At 35.5% G+C, this 23,826-nt stretch overlaps 1 protein-coding gene across 2 annotated transcripts; it reads right to left on the bottom strand.

The window, feature by feature from the left end:
• Positions 1-109: 109 nt before the first annotated feature.
• On the bottom strand, positions 110-22,714 carry LOC111783002 (U5 small nuclear ribonucleoprotein helicase). 2 transcript variants are annotated; one of them, XM_023663868.2, is made up of 49 exons: positions 22,476-22,711; positions 21,865-21,926; positions 21,594-21,759; positions 20,884-21,331; positions 20,714-20,779; positions 20,298-20,402; positions 19,910-20,212; positions 18,921-19,037; positions 18,768-18,827; positions 18,243-18,314; positions 18,031-18,147; positions 17,783-17,944; positions 17,498-17,563; positions 17,233-17,385; positions 17,065-17,148; positions 15,762-15,836; positions 15,534-15,665; positions 15,395-15,460; positions 14,161-14,226; positions 13,955-14,077; positions 11,863-12,012; positions 11,210-11,422; positions 10,787-10,942; positions 10,483-10,707; positions 10,246-10,347; positions 10,067-10,147; positions 9,878-9,958; positions 9,264-9,464; positions 9,032-9,148; positions 8,805-8,927; positions 8,307-8,396; positions 8,056-8,181; positions 7,612-7,674; positions 7,027-7,115; positions 6,080-6,170; positions 4,929-5,078; positions 4,543-4,734; positions 4,365-4,430; positions 3,938-4,093; positions 3,713-3,856; positions 3,460-3,527; positions 3,196-3,361; positions 3,039-3,101; positions 2,547-2,642; positions 2,272-2,439; positions 1,453-1,623; positions 1,014-1,163; positions 816-947; positions 110-552 (listed from the first exon to the last, which is right to left on the bottom strand). In XM_023663868.2, exons 1-49 carry the CDS (start codon positions 22,580-22,582, stop codon positions 466-468), a joined length of 6,267 nt encoding a protein of 2,088 aa, XP_023519636.2. In that variant the 5' UTR covers positions 22,583-22,711; the 3' UTR covers positions 110-465. The 2 variants fall into 2 exon arrangements, 1 of the variants encoding a protein (XP_023519636.2); XR_015414683.1 differs by lacking the exons at positions 110-552; positions 816-947; positions 1,014-1,163; positions 1,453-1,623 and having other exon boundaries at positions 2,413-2,439; positions 2,919-3,101; positions 22,476-22,714.
• Positions 22,715-23,826: the final 1,112 nt, after the last annotated feature.

Raw genomic sequence — 23,826 nt, forward strand, 5'->3', positions numbered from 1 at the left:
AATTGTTGATTTTGTTGGGATCTGTTGATTGATGCACTTTACTCCCCTTCTACTATTTAGACCAAACTTGCCTGCGTTAGCATAATACAATGAGCGAGAAACAAAGGGATGATAGCAACACTGAACTTAATTGTATTTAGGCATCAAATGAACAAGGTAGTAAACCAAATGGTTAAATTTGAAAATTGATCTAAACCAGATTCCCATCATTGAACTAGAATGTTAAATATATTCAGAACATACTATTTGGTTCGGTTTATTTACACTGGAGATTCATATATGACTGAACTCTAATGCCCCGTAAAACACCCATTTATGGATATCAAGTAATGCCTGTAAATGTATGGTAACTCTTTCTATCTCTAACAGCCCGTCGTTCTACCTCTCCAGTGGTGATATCTAATGTCTTCTCTCAAGTCCAGGCCATTGGACTTTGCTTTGGATACTGAAAAGGTCGTAATTGGATCAACTGCTTCCACTTATCACTTCTTTAATGGAGTATTCTTGCTCATAACCAAGATAACAATCTGAGACCAAAATCAACTTCATTTCCTGGAAAACATACCACATCTAAAGTATTAGAAGCATGTCAGAACGTTCATGATAGTTCAACATACAAATGTATTCATGAAAGTCGATGTCGGCGAGGATTATAAAAATCCAAACTAAGTGGGTTTGTTTTTTAAGAATTCAGTTTCAAAGCAAAATCTCTACACTAATTCAGTTTCAAAAGTAAAAAAAAAAAAAAAAGACGAGGAGAAAGGGAAAACAATGAGGGGAACACAGGAACTTTAGTTACTGGTGAGAACTTGAACCTGGAAATCAGTTCTTTTTTTAGGCAACTGCATGGTTGTGACCAGGCGATCAGAGAAAGAAACTCTCTTTATAGCATACAGTTCCGACGTAGCAGTGTTACCAAGTACGAGCCACCATGCTTCATCTTTTATCTGCAAAACAACGTGTAGTTTAATTTACAGCAACTTTGTAGTCAAGAATGGAGCTGAGAATTTTACCTTGGGAAAGCGTGGTGCATATGCTCTGGATCGGTTTTTCCTCGAACTTATCTTCTCCAGTCTTATGTGAAGAGAGGGAGGTTTTTCAACGTCCTCATCCCTCCTTTGAAGTTTTATCTTCATTTGGACACGAGGAAAATTCTGCAAATCCTGTAAAAACAGTAAACAAATGTTACTAATGTGGATGAATATTTTTTTTATAAACGATATAAAATATTTAACATTAATAAACATTTCACAATTAAAAACTAAAAATAAAACTATCACATTAGTAACATTTTGTTGATATTTTCTATATTTCGTTGAGACATAGTAAAAATATTGATTCATTTCTCACGTCCATGTTAAACTCAAGAACGTAAATGTTGAAACGTCAATGGAAATTTAATGCCTTGGATATAAAAAGGCATGTAGAAATATCATGGAGAACATTTCTGACCTGAGATAATTTTGATGCAGGAAAGTTTCCAATCAAATTTTGCAAAGTTGTCTTAGGAAGATCCAACAGTTGCTGCAGAGTAAGATATCCCGATTTTTTAAGTGAACTTGCAAGGTCATCGTTCATGCATGGCAGCATCCACAATGCAGAATCTACATCAAACCACAAGCCCTGAAAGTTTCAAAAATATCATGTAAGTCCGCAAATTTTATTCTAGTTCGTTTCCCACATTGCAAGGAAGGATAATGCCTGTCTGACATCCTTGAATATCTCAAACATGGAAAATAACAATGGTAAATAGACTAAAAGGCATGTCTCGTGGCATATTTTCTCGATTCTACACTATACCCATCGGCTTGAAACGTGAATGGTATTATACAGAGTTCAGGCAATGGATTCTTAAGTACAACAAGCAAGGAGAATATGAAACACATAACAATAATGAAAGGGTACGGTTATCTAGAAGCTTCGCTTCTCTTGTCAGTGGATAAAGAAGTATCAGTAGTGTGTCAAAAATTCCTACCACGAAGAGAAACAGAGCACGGAACAGCATTGCTAAGACGTAGGAAAAACATGTAGAAAGGAACAAATAGTTAGCCAATCTAAATTCCAAATCATTGTGTTGAATGTGGGACCCGTTGCAAGCTCGCTTTGCTTGTCCTTTCCAAATCCCTTTATTCTATCACTGAGCCTTTTATTCCATAGCTTATTGATTTCTTACCGTTTTTTACCTTTCCATGTACGTTTGTTTATTAGTCTATATTTCTTCTCTCCAAGTATGAACAGTTAAGAAAAAGAAAAAACTATGAAGAGAATGACCTGCATGACCATTTGCAACAGACGCATGCAAGTAATCGAGCTTGACAGCCATCCACTGTTGGCACATATATCAATCATGGCCTGAATAATGCGTATACTTTGATCCAACACCGATTTTAAGTCGGTAATGTAGTCACTGATTGGTAATTCCAACTGAGAAAAATGTGCCTGAATTCCATTGAGAGATGGAAAAAACCAAGACCAAATTTAAGATTAGCACATAAAAAACAGTCGATTTGCAAATCAAAAGGATACATCTAAAGTGAAAGAAAAACCTGAAAAAGTAAATTTGTCTTCACATGTGGATCATCAAGTCGATCTTTGTCCACTGCATATCGAACTCTCTCGGATAGAGCAGCATTGTAATTTTCCTTAATAAATTTGATAGTAAAGAGAATAAATGAGAATCGGACTACATGATATTTATACGCTATTATCAATCAGTTCAAAGTAAATGATATGAAAAAAAAAACATAAAAAATTCAAAGGTTTGGGTAACATGTCAGAGTGTTTTGCTAACATGTCAGAGTAGCTATATGAAAAGTGGAAAGGAATTAAACTGAGCCTACCACATAATCTGTTACAATGTTTCAGGAAACGATTTCACTAAAGATTATTGTCCTCAAAATTCTTCTGTGACAACTTACAAAATGTATGCTTTATGTAGTTCTTTACCGACAAGTCATTGATTATATGGCTCTTGGTTAGTCTGTAAGTCATTAACAACTGCAATTAAGTAATAATGAACATGTAAGAAAGAGCACTACCTCATTATGCCGCACAGGAAGCTCATCATATTCAGAGGCAGCAGAAAGGATATGCAAAAATACCTACAGGCAACAAACATAGTGAGAAACTATGCAAAGAGGGCAAAATGTAAACTAAACATTCACATTGGACCCATAACCAATAGTCATGACTTACTTCAAGTGACGTATCTGGACATATATTTGAGCCAAACATTGATAAAGTAATGTAGCTGAGGTAATACTGAGATGCTATTGAGCCCAGCATCGTTGGCTCCACACTGTTTTCATCCATCTTTATGCATCCACTATCCTCAAGATCCTCAAATGTACTTTGTACTAAACTGTTGGAGGAAAATGCTCACCACATATACCATCATCCAGAGACAATCGAAATGCAAATAAAAGAAATTCCGCTGGATCTAACAAAAAGTGTTCTTACCTAGATAAGTACGAACTTAGAGTTTCAGGTTCCATGCTATCAAGTCCATAGTAAGCAGGATTTACCATCTGTAAAAGAACGATGTGAGAACTTCCGCAAAGGACAACATCCTTGACAGATTAAAAGATCGTATCGTTTACTAGATCAATTCATTTCCCTGGTAAACATTTCAATTCACATCGCATTCAACAACCAAACACCAGCACGCACTGGTCAAGCATAAGGAAATGCACCATGCTTGCAGAAATTTTACCAGCCTACGAAACAAATATGTCCAGGTAAGATAGTGCACTGCATCCTCTTTATGACAAATGGTGCCCGAAACTATCTCAGCATTGATATGGTCATGCAACTGCTCCTTCAGACTGCTCTCAACAGGGAATGGTTCGTACAAAAACTGAAAGTAGTTATAAGAACCAAGACTGTCAGAATGAAGGATTATTGGATAACAATATATAAATTGATGAGATAGGTTAACCTTTTTATAAAAGCTCTTTTTTGGTTCGTGAACAAGAATAACTGCTTTTCCATGTTGATCATACTGTGGACGACCTGCACGACCCATCATTTGCAGAATATCTGTGATTGGAAAATCAACGTATCTCTTGGATTTTCCATCATAATATTCTGTTCCCTGTTAAAATATAATTGCTCAGTAATTATCAACGAGGTTGAACCAAAAACTCCAGAATAAAAAGGAAATTTAAGATAAGCTAGACATAGAGGGTGAGAGAGAGATTTCTATTGCTTGCAGCATGTTAGTAAAAAACTTAAGAAATTGATTGAAAAATAAACAGTATGTTAAAGTTTTTTTCAGTTTCAGAGCCCAAATGCCAGATAAATAAAAATTACCTGCTTACAGTAACAACGTTAAATTAAACAAATAACAGAAAAGTATGCTTCACCTTGATAATAACTAGATGTGCAGGAAGGTTCACACCCCAAGCCAATGTGCTAGTACAAACCAATACCTACCATTAGATAGTTTGAAAAGCTCAATCAGTAAAATATAAAGAGAGTTTATTGTATTGAATCTGGACTTTTTCTGGTAGAATAGATAGAACAATTGGGTAACAGAAATGCCTGAATTTTGTTGTTTGCAAACAGCTCCTCAACCATAGACCTATCCCCATCATTTAGACCTGCATGGTGTAGCCCGATACCAAATTGCAAGGTGTGCCTGAGATTCTGATCAATAACTTGACAAAGGATCATCTGAAGCTCTTCTTCGGCCATATTAATAAATTGTCTAGGATGCTCATCTGAAGCTGCAAACTTGAACCATAAAAAATAAAAATAAAAACAAAAAATTAGATAACGGGTTGTTGTTAGCAAACTTAGAAAGCATAAGTTGTATCAGGAAACTTGTATAGGAACCAACGCTGAAGCTGCAGTGAGCTCTTAAAGTCTAAATACCCAATTGACCATGCAAACAATGGAGATTTTACTCATAGTAATCAAGATCTCACCTGAATAAGATCCAATGCTGTGAGTCTTGTCTGACGACGAGATGAGACGAATATAAGAACTGGCTTGGTTGGGGAATGAGTGCAGATGGCAGCATAAGTTGGTTTATTCATACTGTTCATCCTAGGGCAGTAGAACTTTCCAGGATATCCCTGAATAAAAATATCAAAACGTTCATTAGTAGGGCTAGCAAGCATAAACAAAATAAATTTATGATAAAATGTTTATAGTTGATGCTTTTGAGGAAAAGCCAAAAAATTGTGGATCTGTGTTGTTCAAGCTTTTCTTTGGAATTAAGTGGGGGTGGTAGAGTGCCCTATGAGCTAATTGTTCCTTATGTGTTTCATTAGACTCTAGTAGTTATTCAAGTTCTGTAATAAATTGTAGATGGGGAAGTTTTTTCAGAGCGTTAGATTGAGTGGACATTAATAGGGAGAATTTTACTGAATTACTTTATTTCTTTTGTTTTTGCATTGGAAATTAGTATCATAGTTTGGAACTCCGGAACTTTCACCACATCAATGAAAAGTTCTTTCTTAACCACGTCAATGAAAAGTTAATAAAATCCTAATTCTAGAAAGCTTAAATTTTAGGTCCTTAGAACTTTGAGGCAGTCTAGATTAGTGGGATCATGCCAAAACATCCAACTGCATGATGGATCATGCCACATTATCTAAATTTCAATAAATAAAGCATCAAGTCTACATTAGGGTTAATGACAAGAACTAAAGACAAACATATTTTGAATACATTACTTTATGTTTCTTCAGACATTGTATCAGAGCAATTAGTGGCATAGAAGCTAATAAGAAGACTCACAAACCATAGGGAAACACTCAATAAATTTCTGTTCCTTTGATTAAAGTCCAATTGAATAGACCAAGTTTCCGAGGAAGCTTTCTTAATGCAGAGTTTCAGAAGCACTGGTACATAATAGATGTAATAAAACTAAGCAAAAACTTATTTTTGACAACCTTGCAAGAATCATTAAGTATAGGTATGCCGTCTCTTAAATTCACCCAAGATTCAACCATAGAGTAAATATAGAAATGTTCACCATCAAATATTTTTTTAAGCAACCTTTTTTTGGACAAAAATTTAAAAAAAGAAAAAAAAAAAAAGCAAGTCCTTTCAAGACACTGAATTTACTTGCCTGGATATGAACTTCAAGAGGCACTGGCCTTACGCTTGGTTTGAAATTGAAAAGTCCATTTTCTCCAACACCCAACCAGTCACCCAAATTGCTGATAAAAGAACAAGATGAGAGTGTTATAGACTAACATGAAATCCCAAAACATCAAAATGAACACCCTATTTTAGAATTTAAGATCAACAACACCATGAAAAGTCTGATGCTATTCTTGAACCATAAGATGCATTTAAATAGATGCACCAAGCAAGAAATTCGTCAAACATTCTTACAGTTTCAGACAAAGGAAATAGAAAATGGGTCGTACTCATACTTATCTAGTATTATCAGCGGAGTCTATTTCGTAGGCTTTCGGAAGCAATTTGAAGATGCAACATTAGATAACTCACAGGTCACATATCTTTTATTTATAAAAAGAAAGGACAAAACCAATACTTGTACACTGGGAATGGCTCCGCTTGGTGAAGCATCAACAAAAACGCTTTATCGCATTAAGCTCTTTAGACATCATCTAGTTTAATCTAAGTCTACGGTGTTGAGGCTCTAGCATCAACCAAGATATGCACAAGGTGGTTTGGGTTTGGCAATGCGAAGATGGGAACTAGAAGCTGGCTTGGTGTTTCACCTATCTAGGTATGCTACTAGGTTAGAAGCTCGTTGTCTAGAGGAGGTCGTTGCACATAAGCTAAATCAATGCCTTCTGATCTCCTCTTTTATTATCTCTCTGTTTTTATGCTTCCAAACATTCCTTCTAACTGCTCCGCATACTTACTGTGTTCATCATCTGTGTGTATTTGTGTGCTCTTTATCATGGGGAGACACTTCTCCCAACTAAAAATATTTGGAATAGAAAACAAAATCAAATAGTATAGAAATTTGAGAACAGAAGAACAAGACTGCAATTTTTATTGCTTTTAAGAATGATAAATAATTCAGTCGTGCTTCCATACCTTGCGTTCGCTAAAGCAGTTGAAAGGCCTACAAATCTAACTTTTCTCTCAGTCTGTGATGATATATACCTCATCCTTGAAACAATAACCTGTGACACAAAAGAGGAAATAAATTTAAAAGAGAGAGTAATATAAACGAATGTGAATCCTACGCTATCAAGCCCTAAATCTTTTAAAGGGAAAAATGTATATTCATTAGTTCAGTTTAAATCAACTCCAAGGTCTGCTGAGTAAATTCAATCGACAAGTCATCCAATTGGAAAGAATGTGGGTTGGATTAAGCATTAAAGTTTCTCCTGATGAGAGGCACGCTGTATCTTCACTGAAATGTAACTGACATTAAGGGAATCCTTACACGAAAATAAGCCAAAGCACAGCATAAATTAAGAGTTCAAGCAGTAACTTCACAAAATCATGTGCAACAAATGTTATCTTTAAGAATCATTTATTATGTTTAATATAACTTTTAACATGTTTGATGCAATATTATTATCAATGCGTTATACAAAATCGAATGTGAATAAGTTTAGATAAAATCCATCAAAGGCATCATGAATTAAATTGATAAGCTTGATAATTAACTACCTCAAGAATGGGTCCTCGATCTGCTCCCAATAAGTGGATCTCATCCAAAATCATTAGTCCAACCTATTATAAATGTCATTTGTTAATAATGTGCCTCCAACATGCAAAATGATACGAATATGGGAATAAGAATCTGTCATTTTGGACTTGCACGACTAGGGAAATTGGAGGAAAGCAATTTTCATTAACTAATGCCTAAAAGTAAAGGGTAATAAAAACTGAGAGTAGGAGAAACATGGAGTTCTCTCTCTTTGTGCCAGCTATGGCGTTTAAGGGATTGAAACTTCCATGGAAACACTAGTTGTAGCCTGTAGTGTGCAACAAAAGGTGTTCTCCATAGACCTCTAAAGAAATTTCGATGGTAGGAGAGCTAAGTTAGAGAATGCGAGCAATCAAACTTTTGTTTCATTCTCCAAAAAGTAATCTAATTGTGTGTCAATTCACCTTTGTAACATAACTTCGGCTATGCCAATTTCGACTAATACCATCCCACTTTTCAGGGGTTGATATTATAATATCAGCTGACAAAAGTGCCATCAAATCAGGGGTATAATCTCCCGTCATTTCAACCTGAAACCAAAATCATTGAGAAACTTGAATATCAAAGAGTAGCAAGAACCACCCCCACCCCCCACCCACACACCCACAACATCCCCAAAAAGAAAGTAAAAAAGATCCAAGATGTAATATTTAACCATTTTTTTGTGAAGCCGAGAAACAAGACAATTTTTCCAGTCATTCATTCTTTCACGAACAATGGCCTTCAAAGGTGCTATGTAGACAACCTGCATTACAAAGGAAAAGTTACACTATAAGTTCAACAAGAGATCCAACCTGATAAACTGACATAAACGGAAACATATACCCAAAAGAAAAGAAACCCCGAACTGCCGAAAGCCCCAAAATGAAAAACAAATGAAAAAGAGAGAAACACAGAGATGTTGATTTGGCTCAACTGTTTTCTCACTTGGCTAAAGGAGAGAGGTTCTTGTACCAAAGAAAATATTGATGCATAGTGACCATCTTCATTCATTTTAAAGGAAACATTTAAGAAAGTTGATCCAACAACATCAACATCCGACAATTCCCCACTGGGCAACTTTTAACACTGGAGAAAAGTCTGACAACCATCACTCCTAGTACTTTGAGTTATCTACGCACAATACTTAATTTTTCCTGGAGAGATATTTTACCTTCATATCAGGCTGAGTATTGAAGAGGCGAAGCATAGCAAGTTCAGCAGATATGGTTTTTCCACTCCCAGTGGGAGCACCCAACAGAATGTTATCATCTGTATGATATAACATATGAAAAATCTGTGCAAACCAGGCAGAAGCATCAAACAATAAGTAAAGATATGGCAACACCGATAAGGTTGAGTGTACTTCAACTGATTTAAGAGTCAACGGTTTTTACAAACCTGTGTTTGTATTGGATTAAAATGTGAAAATTTATACAAGGATTCGTAACTTCTGTTACCAAGCGCAGTTATTGGAAGAGGTTTCAAATCTAGGAGCTCAGTGTGTGACGTACTGGCCTGAAAAAAAACACAACTTCCACATCTAAACCAAAATTTTGAAAGCATAAAAGTAACATGAAAAATACAAATTTGCTATCTATACAAAGGAAAGTGGACGTAAATAAGTAATTACCTCCGGCAATGCTAAATTTTGGAAAGATATAGTGTAAAATGCTTCTGCTTGCAGCCAGGAGTCAGAAACGGCATGAATATAATATTGAGGTGGATGTGGCTCAAATATTGGGACAGTAAAGGAAAGCTTTTGAGGCTCTCTAGCTTTCTTCTTTGCCAGCGTGAAAAGTTCAGAGTGATAGATGTGGTCATTCTCCGTGTCCTATTCAAATAATCGTGCACATTGGTAATTCAGAAGCTAAAAGACAATTTGATCATAAACTAGCATGCACAATAATTCAACATGTAAAACAACTGTTACCGGGAAGAATATGACAAAAGAGAAAAAAGGAGTAGATATGTTCATCCTCGTTTCAAAAATACAATTGAAAAACTAGAAACAATTGGATCAAGTTTCTTTCAATTCCAAGTGCAAGATGTTAATATGTGAATGAATAATTCTTTGAAATAGTTTGAAAAACAGAGAGCGTTTTTACAAAATTCTCCATGATTGCATTTCCTTAATTTAACCGGAAGCATAGTGAAGATCCTTTTACAGCAAATATAAGTTGTAGAGTGAGAGTTCTACAAGAAAAGGTAATTATACACTATTACACCCGAACGGAAAGTTATCACCTCAACTAGTATCCACCAGCGTTGTGAACCACCATGAAAACGATCTTTCCATGTAAAATCGGCCGTTATGAGCACCTCAACCTAATAACATTATAGATGTCTGATTACAGCCAATAGTTCAAGGTTACCATAGAGTGACCTCTCGAGACAACTTATAGTAAAATATAAAGAATGGCATCAAAAGTTTACCTTTAGGACTGTTCTTGTTATTGGACTGACAGTTGCTGATAACTGGATGAGTGGAAAATATCCTAAATACTGCTTAACCAACTTCAATAAGAAAACAGGGGGAAAATAGGTCAGTTTGAATATCTTTAACAAAAAAAATAATAATAAACAAGTTAGAACATCCGTATAATTAAACCTACTCTTCCACCAGGTACATAACGGATCAGTGCTCCTATGTCTTTTTCCTGCATCTCTTGCAGACGATCCAGGTCGGCCTCTCGCTCCTCAAGCTTACGCAATATCTGGTAGCACAAAAAAAAAAAAAACGGGAAAATAAGAAATCCAACGGAGAGCTTCAACAGAGGAAACAAGTCTGAAGGAATAATAAAATAGAATTGAGACAATCTGAAGGAATAATAAATAGAGTTCAGACAAACATCTAAAGAAAGATCCTTGTCAAATTGTCTTAGAGGATGTTGGTGTGGCCATATTCGACGATCAACAGCTTTGCAGTATTCCAACATGAACAATGTCATTTCACACCAACCCCTTCTCAAACATATTTCAAATAGAGCTCGCATAATTCGAGCCAAGCTAGCACTTATATAAGCAGCATCAGAGACTAGCGAGAAGGAATCGATGGAACCTCTGGAAATGTACAACTGAAATAAAATAACCACTATTAGCAAGTGTTTTTTCATCCTCCTTTTTGAAGTTAGAAACAATTTTAAACAAAGCAACCTGAATAAGGATGGAAATTTTTCCATGTTTATTTGATGGGCCACCCTTAACTTCTAAGGGACATGATGTTCGTACTGACATCTCCAGCTCACTCTGCTCCTCATCTCGAACAACAATATTTTCAAACTCAGAAGAATGAGCAACCATGTCAATAATCTGTAGACGCAACAGACCAGTTAGCTCAAAAGATATCTACATTATTAACGAGCATAGACAAGAAAATATGAAGTATGCAATCTTCACTTTTAAAGAACAAAATTATACAGTAAAATCAATCAGTCCTTATGAGCATCAGTGTCGTGATTGGTTGTGATAAAGGAAAGACAACAGAGAAAAAACAACAGATTCAGTAAATAATAAAATATGAATGACCAAGTGAATGGAAAAATCTAGAAAGAATAACAATAGGTCACAATCAACAACCTCACTGTCATTCATGTGACGTCGCAACATCTCGTTATACGTCTCAACACTGGAATACTGAATATAGAAGTGGCTGGCAATACGGCCCAGCTCTGTACAATAAAAGTTGCCACTTTTTTCATCAAAACGCATCATCTTTGATTTGTCAAGCGCACGTGCAGCATCTGTTATGAGATCTCTTTGCTTTGAACTCAAAGATGGATCGGCCATGACCTACCAAATTCAAATCAAAAGATACCCTATAAAATAAATAAAAACATGATACAGACAATTTTGAATAAGACTATTGGCATCATCGCATGCCATTGCTTCAAAGGAGAATCCTGGTTTTCTGAAGAATAACAGAAAATACTATGATCATGAAACACATAAAAAAAAAATGGAAAACTTTAAATTGTAAATATGAACAAAAAAAAGTTCCGAAATTGTTAATTTTCCTTGAAGGACAGACTTGTGGTTAACATTTCTTAGTTCAAACTTCATTCAAATTTTGTACTGTAGACAAACATATATTACAATTTACAAGCAAACAAGATTCTGTACAGATATTCCAAATGTACAAATACATTGATATGGTAGGATCAAACAAGACTAAATAATAGAAGAACATATTATCCATCTCTTAGTTTGCACCAACAAACTTAAAAACATACCTCATCCCATCCAATACCATATGCCAGAGGATTTAGTCTCATCCTTATAAAGAGATATGTATATCCAAGCCAGGCACAAGCTTCCTTTACATTCGTTACAGTACCCAGTGCAACCTCCGCATTCAAATTATCTTTCAAAGAACCAATAAACTGCAGAATAAAGAAAATTTAAATTTTCATAAACATAGGTGTTACCAAACCTTAAGAATAAGGAGCCATGCACAAGAACAAGGACTCGTGAGTTCAAGAAAGCTTTAATCAGGGTATGAAGTTATAATTTAAATCGTGCAAAGATAACAAATCAGTTCCCCACTACACACCAGCCTCTTATTTCCCTCCCCTACGTCCATGGAAACCTAGCTTTATAGGCTGTTATGGTTCATTTATTTTGGTCCATGTTTCAGCCTAAGCAGACAGAAAATGAATATAAAGTTTTTCTGACCAAAAATCTTTGCTCAGAAGTCTTTCGAATAGAGTACAATTCATATAATGAAAGCATGAAAAAGGACAAAGGAGTCAATCGTCAAGTTCCAACAAGTTTACCAACAATGTCAGGAAAGAAAAGAGATGGCCATAGACACAGGGAACCAGGTTTCTATTCAAAATGAAAGAAAATTCTTCTCTCAACTTTTAGACAAACAAGGAAGCATCCTTGCCCCAAAAGAATCAGCTCGACTTATAGTACTCTTAGCCTGGTAAGTAGTATATCTTGGATCCGCTCGATGCAAAAAGAAATTAGTGAACTTGAAGAAAACTTGGATCCAATAGAGATATAAAGCATCAGGTCGTCTATCATCTGTTAAGTTCTATGTCTGGTTGCAAAGTGGATGTTTGGGAGGATCCATGGCTTAGAAACAATACCCCCCAGTCACAATTTCCCCATCTCCTTTGTCATAAGCTCCACAATTTCCTCAGTTATTCAGTCAGAGGCAATTCTCCTTCCTATGTTTTTGTGCTTTTTTTATATTTGTGAGTGTCCGAGCCATCTCGATTATGCTCACAAGATAACCGCCAGACCTCACAACATTTGGTTTCCAAGGAATTTCATAGGATATTAAATCCTAAATAGGTCATCTTCATGGCCTGAACCTATCTCTCTAGGCCCTATACTGTTGACATTGGTCCTTATTGGTCACTAGGCCAACTTATAATGGTTTTATTTGGTTTTTCATGTTTTGTATAGCTTTTTTCCAGGGAGAGATTGATAAGTTAGTTCGCTTTACAATTCTATAATCCGAGGAGTCAATAATTGTTGAGTGTGGTTTAAAAATCCTTCTGGTGTTTCACTTGAAAGTATGTGTAATTCAGTTGGTTGACTCACCGTACCCCTGCCCTCTGTTTTTTTTTTTTTTTTTTTTCCACTCCAATTTTTGGCGATTGAAAAACACGAAGAGAACTCAAATTTTTCTTCACTTGTCGCCCTAGAAATGAGGTTCAGCACCTTCTACAGAGCCTAAGCTTTTTTTTCCTTGGTCCCAACAAGCTTATATTCAGTTCATTTTTATTATTATTATTTCCCAAGAGAGAACAAAAAGTAAACAAGAGAGACAACAAACTTCAAAATCACAAAACTAAAGTGGACATGCTATCATCAAGAAAGGAGCAGAAAGGTTCTCTTGAGACTCCAGCAAGAAGCTTGTTTTGGAATTCTTTTGACATCTCAGTGGTTAAAAGTGGAGGAATTTGGCGTATTTTCTTCTTCCAGGATAATGGTAGTTAACTATGGCAAGCTGGTGTATTAGTTGTCTTTTGGAATATTTTATTTGAAAGAAGGAGTATTTTTAGGTTTCGGTAGAGCGTATAGAAAGATCTGCAGTGCCTCATTCTGGCAACTCTATGGATTCATATTCCTAAACCTTCTTTTTAGTAACCACTTGTTCTGATTGCCAACACCTTTTTGGTAATTCATGCAGTCCTAATGTCGGTTGGTCATAGTTTTATGGTATTCTTCCATACTTTCTAATTATTGTAGTGAAAGGTGATTTGTTAATTAAAAAAAATCGATTAAAAATAAATAAGTGTTCATTTATTGCTAAAACAAAAAAAGAACATACTTCATAGCTCCAAGATTGACAATAGCACACATACGTACCTGACTCTCTATAGGGAGCTGACTTGTGAGCAATCGCAAATAATGGGCAAGTTTATCGTGAGATGTAATTATGATGCCTTCACCACTTTTGTCAAACTGAGGTCTCCCAGCTCGTCCAAAAATCTGAGGTAAAAAGAAAAATTATGAGATTTGAAAATGAGATCGTTTAGGACATGTATAACATGAGTGAAATAAGTGACTCTCACCTGCATGACATCAAGCATACCCAAATCTCGCCATCCACCAGCTTTTGGATCATATAATTGGGTGCCCTAGAAGTTGGCAGAAGATAATTATGAAGTAAAAAAATAGCAGTGAAGCATGCAGACAACATTATAACAATACCAAAGCAAGCAACGAGCAACAAATCATGAATACACCTACTCATTAAATAATTGATATACTGATTGGCATCCATATTTGTTATCAGATAACACTGTTGAAATTACAACTCATCAGATTTGTGACAAATTCTAGAGGTCAACTTTCTCTCCACACCCTGACAAACTGACTCAACACGACAACATGACCCCTGGAAAACAGAACACCAAGCAATACATAAGGAGAAACACATAACAAACTAGAAAGTTGTAAATTCCTTCTAATGGGGGCTTGACCCTACCATATTAGTCAATCCATGAGCGTCTAAACCAGCTTCCATGCACCTCAACTATTCTCAACTGCATGACTCTATTAAATTTGTTTGCCAAGGAAACTCATATGATATTAAATCTCAAGTGGTCACCATGGCTTGAACTCATTCCCTAACTCTCCATTCGAACTTTCAAGAAAAGATAACCAACATAAACTAAACTTCTTTCAAATACAGGTAACAAACTAAAACTAAACCTCCTTATAAACATTTGGAACTAAGTCTACCCTTCTTGGAATAAACCTTCATGATTGGAGGTCTAAAATATATTTACCCATCAAATAACGATAATCAAAAGTGGTCACTAATATACCTTAACCTTGATTAACTATAATTATTGAGGTGCCTTGATAAAAGTGTGATCCCTCATATAGGTGTGTTTTAGTTTTTCTATCTTTGCAACTTAGGTTTTAATTTTGTAAAATTTTACATACATATGATAGATATGAATATAGTAGTTTTTTTTTTTTTTTTTTTAATAAGAATTGAATATAGTAGTTTTCCAACAGAAATCACTTCCATTTAGAAGAATAAAGACAACCAAAGGTAACCATACAAAAATGCTGGCAAAGTCCAAGAGCTAGAGCAACCGAAGAGAAAAGTACAATAAAGGACTCCAAGATTGGGACTTTCATTGAGAGTATATAAACAATGTTGCTAAGGAGCAACTGAAAGGCCAAAACAAAAACACTCCAGAGTGCCATGCCAATACATAAGAACCCATGCACAGCACCCAAATTGTTGGAATCAGAAACAATACAATATCACAATTTGAACAACACTTTTACCTTTATAACAACCGTATGAGCGGGAAGATTTACACCCCATGCTAAGGTGGCTGTACAAACAAGAACCTAAAGCAAATAACCACTCAATCAGTCAATAATCCGAGGTACTAGGCTTTAACAAGAAGTGAGTGAGCTCAACCTTCAATAGTCCATCAGAGAAGAGCTTTTCAGTTAAACCTCTATCAGAACGTAGCATTCCAGCATGATGTACACCAATCCCATGATCAAAAAGTTCTACGAGATCTTTATTCCTGGATTTGATGACTTCTTTCTGAAATGCATAATTTTAACAAGAGGGCAAAAGAATTATTAGAAAAAAGGTAGGCCAGGATCATAAGACAAGTACAAACATATTTCACGTATTTACCTTGATAATACCAAACTGTGGGTGCGCATCATTCTTAAATAGCTCAAGATCATCATACTTTCGGCCAAGTTCGACCTACGTAATGCATAATAAATTAGGGGAAAGAAAGTATGAAACTAATATGTCCACTGTAAAATAGTGATCATATAAGATAAAATTTGATGAGATTAAACTATTACCCGTTGAATTTCAACTATGCAACAAAATAATTAATTAAAAATACGGTGGGAAATGGAAAAATATCCTTCAAGAAACAGGAAGAATCTAACTACTACATGACTGATCGTCAATTCGAAAAAAGTGAAAATTCTAACTATTATCTGATTGGACTTGCACATAAATGCAGTACCTAGTATCTTAGCCATATGGCACATCCACAAATTAGACAAAACCTACTCCAATACTTGCCCGCTAAATTTTTCAAATTTTTCATAAAGGAATAACCTTCTCTAACAATAATCGAGAGAATTAAGTAATGATGGACTTCTTTTCTTTGTTTTTTCAAGTCTACTGAAAATGCCACAAAAGATGTGAAAGACAGCCAGTATAATATTCTAATCCATAGAGCAAGATACATCAGCAAATAGCTCATGTAATATCTCATCTCAAGATTTCTCCTCACAATAATCAATGCTGGCTCTATTGATCTTGTGACTGGAAGTTTCCCTACATGTGAATACAGTGTCGTTAACAAGAGAATCTTCCTGAACAAAAGAAAATATTATCTACATATTGTAAATGAGTAAGATGAACTCACCATTTCCCAACTTAAAGCCCATAATCAGGTTTTCCTTCCCTCTCTCAAACCAACTACTAAAAACAACCCCACTACTTTTCTAATAAGTATTCTGAATAATTTCTTGCACCCACAACTTTAGAAACATTTGATTAGACAATTTTCTCACCAGATCCCCTTTGGATATATCCAATTCATGTTTGTTTCCATAGAGTGGAATCTAAACTTATTTTTGTATAAAAGCATAATAGTTGAATAGTTCAAGTCAATCCCACTTCTTTGTAAAATAAATTTAATAAAAGAAGAAGATTAAAGAAAAAGGTTTCTAGTTCATTATATAAAATTGACAATCATAGGGAGCCAAATTGATTCAAAATCCTTTCATAATCATTTAGAGCTCCCATAATCATTTAGAGCTCCCATAATCAAAAGAAAAATAACTAAAATACATGGTGGTGATCAAATGCTTGCTCCTCTGGTGGCCAAAAAAAAAATTCTTGATGTGTGTATGAACTTTAAGCAAAGTTGAAGACCATTAGCAAATTGAACAGAATGGAAATAGTATACCAATTTCTCAGCTGTTTTTGCTGTGTCCTTTCGGGAATGAACAAACACCATTGCTTGATGCCCATGCTTCAATGAATCAACAACCTGACATCAAATGTGTTAAATTGAAATGTTAAATCAATGTTCTTTTCCAAGGTAGAATCTGGCATAGATCCCAAATACAAATACCTTCTTATAGCATATTTCATTTAACAATTCATTGCGAGCTGCAAAGTTGTGCTCGCTGATACCAATATATTGTTGTGCAAGAGGCACAGGACGATAGCTAGAATCAAAGAAGAAAAGTCCTGTTCCAGGACTCACTCTAAGAAACTGTGCAACCTAGATCAAGATAGAGTGATTATAATCAGTTAGCCAAAAATAATGAGGTTCAAGATGGCCCAGTAAAAGATGATGATACAAAAGGATCTTTCAGAGCATGGTAAAGGAAAACCTCTAAGTAATTAGGTAGGGTGGCTGAAAGGCCAACAATACGTATCATTGATTGTGTTGACTCCACCTGTCAACATACAGAAAAATTAATATTCATGAACACACTATATATTCCTTGAATTCTAAATAAAGCACCATTTCAGAAATATATTGATATGAATGAAAACATGCCATGACAACTAGTAGTAAAATGGTATACTAACTTATGCTCATTTCGATGATTCAGAAAAACACTTCTACTTCAAGCAGATAAAACACAACGAAAACTTGTATAAGAATAATTTACCTGACGAAGAGTTCGTGCAACTAGTGCCTCAATTACAGGCCCTCGGTCATCATTTAGAAGATGTACCTCATCAATAATTAAGAGTTTGACTAACATCGACAGTGACATATCGCTGCTTTTGCGAGTTATGACATCCCATTTCTCAGGTGTTGTCACTATCATCTGGTGTCAATTGAAAAGCAGAAACAACCTTTGTTACTTTAAACAACTGAGAAGAAAATTTACAATGAATAATTTAGTAAAGCAACCTGAGTTTCTTCAAGTTCATTCTTCGAAAGTTGCATGTCTCCAGTTAGTTCTCTTACAATAACATTCAAGGGAGATAAGCGATGGCTAAAAGTAGATGTGACCTCTGCAGCCAGCGCCTAGGATGTATACACCAGCCAAGAAAAGAAGCTGTCATGCCAAAACCTCACCGGAGAATTAAAAACAAACTGAAAGCTATCTAAAAGCTATTTACCTTCATAGGAGCAACATAAACTATCTTAAATTCATCTTTATGCAAATATCCATCCTTGAAATGCTGTGAAATCTGGAACTCAAAACAAACCCGTAATTCATTCACTGCATAAGTTTAAGAAATATCTTTCTGTGCTTGGCAGAGCCATAATGTCACTCATATACTTCTTTAAATTTGGGTTAAGAAATGTACACCACCTGAAAAGACTAAAATAACCCAATAGCATGAAAATATCATTTAAGCCACCATCAGCCTAAAATTATTCTAAATAATTGTATGCCAGTTCAGTTAGCTGTATGATCAAGTGAATATAAAAAGAATCTATTAGTATACATCATATAACACAAAGATGACAATATCAAGGTAAATGCAACTCTTCAGCTCCTATCACCTCTATAAAGACATATCCCATTTCAGAGAGGCCTGTGCTACGGATGTTACTCCACCATAAATGAATTAACGACCAGAATATTGTATCCAAACAAATGAGCAAGGCATTTCTGTTACAACCATTGAAGTACAAACCTCGTGGAGAATGGAGATCATGGCTATATTAGTTTTCCCAGCTCCTGTTGGAGCACAGACCTGCAAGAAAAATAATTATACAATCAGAACACGATAGATAATCTGTACAATTTCAAGATTTCAGTTTCCACAAATAGAAAGGAAATAACTCACTAGTATATTCTCATTGGTGTTATAAACAGTGTCAAAAATGCGACTCTGTATACGATTTAAGTATTTGAATCCACGAAAAGCAGCTTGAGCAAAATCATCCAACTCCGTTATTTCAATCTGATAGCAAATGAAAAAAGAAAATGTATACATATACAATATTAGATGTGAGAAAATTTTAGAATACATGCAGAATCAAAAACTTAAAATATGGTTACTGAAACAAGTAAAGCTAAATGAAACACGAGTATATAAAGAATAGTCTAGTGGTCCATATTTTACGGTCCGTAAAAAAAAAAAAAATCATACAATCTCATTTTTTAAATGCCTTCAATATATACATGTCTCAACAGATTACAATAAAGAATAGTTTCTAAAGAACAGGAACTTCAATTCCCAGTTCTTAAGAAGTTTGATAAATATTGTCTGGCGTTAGTAAGTACCATTTCTTACAGAAAAAATATCTGGAAAATTAATCAGGGGAAAAATGGCACCCTGATTTTATTAATGAAAAGAAATCACTGCGCCGTGAAAACATTATAACTAGAATAGGAGGAGACAGAAACATCAAAGATTTTAAAAAGTAGTGATTAAAAAACTCAATCTCTACCATGTTCATAGAAAGATTGAAACTAACTTTGTAGCACCATATATATTTGATAAAATTTGAGGGATTTGGCAATCCAAATCTGTTAATTTACTTTTAGTTCAAACTTATTCTGCCCTGGCCTAATAGAAAATCTGTAGGCATCAAACCATAATGTTTCTCCTTGAATTAATCATAGTACATGTTGGAATTTTAACTTTATTTTTGGGTTGGTTATCTTCTTCAAACACTATTATATTAAAGTTACTCTGAAAATCGTTAAGTGAACTCTGAAAAGCTTACAATTGCATCTTAGCCATAATCTGCATGGTACGCCTTCTTATAATTATTGACTAAACAAAGATATTCAGAGATAAAGAAATCGAACAAAAATAAAAAGACTTACCAGCTTTTCTCCAGGTTTCATTTGTGCTGCTGGGATTGGGGGGATAATAACCTCCTCATATCCCTTAAAATGCTTTCTTTGTGTTCCTTGAGGAAGGGCACTAACAGTAAGGGAGTTAGCGCCCTCACCAGAACCAATAAGATCGTCAAATGGACTTTTCCTTTGACTTGCTTGAACTAGCGAAGAAAAGGTTATAGCAGAGAAATCACTATCAGTACCATAGTCAATTCCTCGTTTATTTCGCTTTTCCTCTTTACGTCGAAGCTTATCAATTTGTCTTTCTGACTCTGTTTGAACAGTAACCTTAAATTCAAAACAAGGTGCTTGATGAGAGATTTCTCCATCTGTCAATGCTTATTCTGATTAAAATCATAGATCCAGATCATACCTGAGTTCCATAGCTAGGCATTCGAGATTGAGAGCTTGAATTCGTTTTTTCGGATTTTATTATTGTTAACCCGTGATGAATATCATTTACAAGTTCCCTTCGGTGCTATAACAAGAAGGGAAAGAAAAGTTAATAACATCAACCATGTCACTTTGAGAAAGATTTTTTTTTTTTTTTTACTTAAAAAATAAAACAAAAATTAATAATAGAATTCTTGTCAAAATTAAATATTTAAAATATTAATAATTATTGCACATTCAACCTTCCATTATAAGATTTCTCACTTAACTCTCCACCCTCCTCCTACCCACACCCAAAAGAAACAAAGAAAGAAAGCAGAGAAAGGGAAGATTAGGGGTGGGAAATATGAACGTAATAAACAAGGATTTTCATCAAAGTTAAGTTCATATTCTTACTGATATAAGATCTTGAACAAACTCAAATGCTCCATCACCAACAAGATCCAATAGATCTGCAGCTATCTTCAGAATGAAAGAGAGAGAGAGTTCATATGTTACAAAATAAGCAAGTTCTATGATAAATATATTCAACATATATAAATACATAAATATATATACTTGGCTACCTCCTCGCCAGGTTTTTCTGAATCAAGGACTCGGCAAATAGCCATTGCAAGTTCATCAGTGGAAAGTTGTGAGGAACTTTTTCTGGTTATCTCATCACATGCATCCCTCAACCAACTCAAATTTAACTTTCCTCTTTCATTAGAGAGATCAAAGTTAATGGAATCATCATGCACATGTTGTCTGTCATAAAATGTAGGTGCAGTAAAATCCTTGCCCAGTAAATCTGAATTTTCCAGTGACACATCCACCATAAACCTAGCAGGTTCTCTAAACACAAGATCAGCGCCAAACTCCACTTCGGAGTCACCCTTATTAACATGCTTCTCTGCCAGAAATGTAGTTGCATGATCCCTTGGCTGCAAAGTAAATAGTTTCTGAGCTAGAGAAACAACTTTCTGCAGCCTAGCATCTGAAACTGCATGGCCAATAAGCTTTTGCAGTTCTTCTCTGCGTTTCAAAATAATAGAAGAAGTCAACATCCCAAAAACATGCTCAATTCACAGTTACAGTCCAAAGCTTCTGTGATGGTAATTTTAACTTGTCAACGTGAAAAAGTACTATAAAGAGTTCTAATTCAAGAAACCTTAGTTCTTTTATGCTGTGTTTTGAGATAAAAACAAGAAAAATCTAATAAACATAAAATAACACTTGTGCTTTCAGGTTTTATCTTTAAGAAACAGAAATTGAATATTGGCAACCATATTCTTACTTGTTTTTAGCAGTCCAGTTGAGATCATTCTCTTCTTTTTGCTCTCCAAAAAGGCGATAAATAGTCAGCGCTACCTCACCAAGCTCCTCCGATGGTACTTCTCTGTCCACCAATCCAACAACTCCCGCAATGAACTGCTTATAGGCTTGTCGAACTTCAAAGGATGCTGCTCCACCGATTTCGATCAAGGAAATAACACCATAAGAAGCTAAGCACTATGCAGATTCACGACCAAATTTACATAAAGATGGTAAGTGACAATGATCTGTACCTTCATCCCATTGATACACTATCCTCCGTGCAATCTCTGACTCGCCAGATGAAGTTACAGAACTAGATTGCATAACATGATAAAAAAAAAAATTAAAAAAAGAGAAATTTTCATTACGTTCAGCATAAAGAACTAGCTCAATTTGGCACATAGACTGATGGAGTGAAAAAAAAAAAAGAAAAAAAAAACATATTAGAATCAAGATGCTGTGTATTCAGATTCAAAAACCATCAATCCATTAGCTCAATCCGCTATATTGTCCATTTTCCTAGCTTTACTTCGTATTTTACTTCCATGCAAAAACAGTCAAGACTGTGACACTCCTACAGCTGAAATTCACAGACAGAGCATACGCGAAAACGATAGAAAAATCGAATTGGGTAATGCACAGATTGATGGAGTGGACAAAGGATATAAGAAATTAAGCAGCTATGCATTCGCAAATCATTCATTAGCCCAATCCACTATAGAGTCCGCTTTCCTTGCTTTAATAACATTTTAATTCAACCCAAAATCAGCTAAGACTCTCAAAGTCTTAAAGCTGAATTCACAACCAGAACAATTACGAGAAATGAAAAAAAAAAAAAAAATTGTATTGGGAGAGATAATACTGGGTCGGTTTGTGATTCTGAAGAAGGAGCTTGCGATGGAGATACGCCTGGTCGACATCGAATGGCTCCCTGAGGGAGCTGGTCAATCGGGGAATCTGAAACAACATTTTCACTGCTTCATAACCAAACAATGAATCGAAGATAGAAAGTCAGGAGCTCGCGACGGCAGGAGCTTCTGGCTTGTGTACAAAGCTTCTCTCGCAGTGGCGGGTAGATCACTGTTATGACTCGGCCGACTTGTCGACTATCGCTAGACGACACGTCGGTAACTTTATAACGATTTCTCATACCATATATGGGCTGGAGTTTGGGACGGCCTGTTGATAATACAAACGACATGTCGACTGATGCCAGCATACACAACATAAGTGAACACAAATTGGCTTATACTTCTCTAGAAATTTTGTATGCACGTGTTTTTTAATCTTAAGTTTTAAATTTTATTTTTTTAACCTTAGACTAATGCGAAAAATAAATTTTGTTGTGTTTTTTTTTTTTTTTTTTTTGGTAAAATAATAAATTTGGTATCTTAAATCCTCAACATCCTATTAGGGTATACATCTAACCTGCTAATCTGAGAACTCAAGCCTAAGAGTCATCGTGTGCGTCTTTCCATGCCTCTGGCACATATACAGACTGTCTATCTAATTCTCTCTCTCTACTATTTGACCCCCGAGTTTGAGACTTTGTCTCGCATCTTATGCAGCGTTTCGTCTTCGACCTTGAGAGTAACTGGATAAGTGAAATGAAGTATTGACTCTCGCACTCGCAGTCTCACGTCATAGCACTTGTCATCGTCATTCAACTTCTCTCAGATTTCTCTGTGTCGTCCTTCGACTTCTAAGTTCTCATTTCGTATTTGAGTGTCGTCGGATTTTGACGTTGCTCCCCTCTTTATTTTCTCCGTTAAACTCTCTTCTCAAATTTTATTTCTCCGTTTGACTTTGTCTTTGTGTTTCACCTTGGATGTCGTTATCAACTGTCTCTGCGCGCAGTGCTCCGTTCCACTTTCGTTAGACTTCTCCGCCATCACCATCGACCCTCACAACTACCAATTCCCTTCCCAATACACTGCATCTCCCACCGGAGTTTTTTGGGGCGCCAGCACTGGAGCCGTCATCACCACCGATGAGAGCCACGGCGGTTTCCAACTCCAACTCCACGTATTATTCTCCCTCTCAAACGTCGTCGTGTACAACTCCATGCTAATCTGTCGGGGGACTAATTAATCAAAGTACTTAATTGATTAGCCAGCTTCTCGAAGAGTTAAAAGATTTATGGTTAGTAGTTAGATTAATTATCATTTAAACACCCTTCTTATAAGGTTTTGGATTGATTGTCTTAAATTTCT

Source organism: Cucurbita pepo, chromosome 20 (genome assembly GCF_057944985.1).
Source record: "Cucurbita pepo subsp. pepo isolate OVF chromosome 20, ASM5794498v1, whole genome shotgun sequence".
NCBI classification, from domain to species: domain Eukaryota; kingdom Viridiplantae; phylum Streptophyta; class Magnoliopsida; order Cucurbitales; family Cucurbitaceae; genus Cucurbita; species Cucurbita pepo.

Coding starts and splice junctions, on each gene's coding strand:
- LOC111783002 (XM_023663868.2), bottom strand. CDS start 22,582: ATGTTGTTTCAGATTCCCCGATTGACCAGCTCCCTCAGGGAGCCATTC. Junction 15,837..17,064: donor CAAAAACAGCTGAGAAATTG/GTATACTATTTC, acceptor TGCATTACGTAG/GTCGAACTTGGCCGAAAGTA. Junction 6,171..7,026: donor ACTGCTTTAGCGAACGCAAG/GTATGGAAGCAC, acceptor TTCTTTTATCAG/CAATTTGGGTGACTGGTTGG.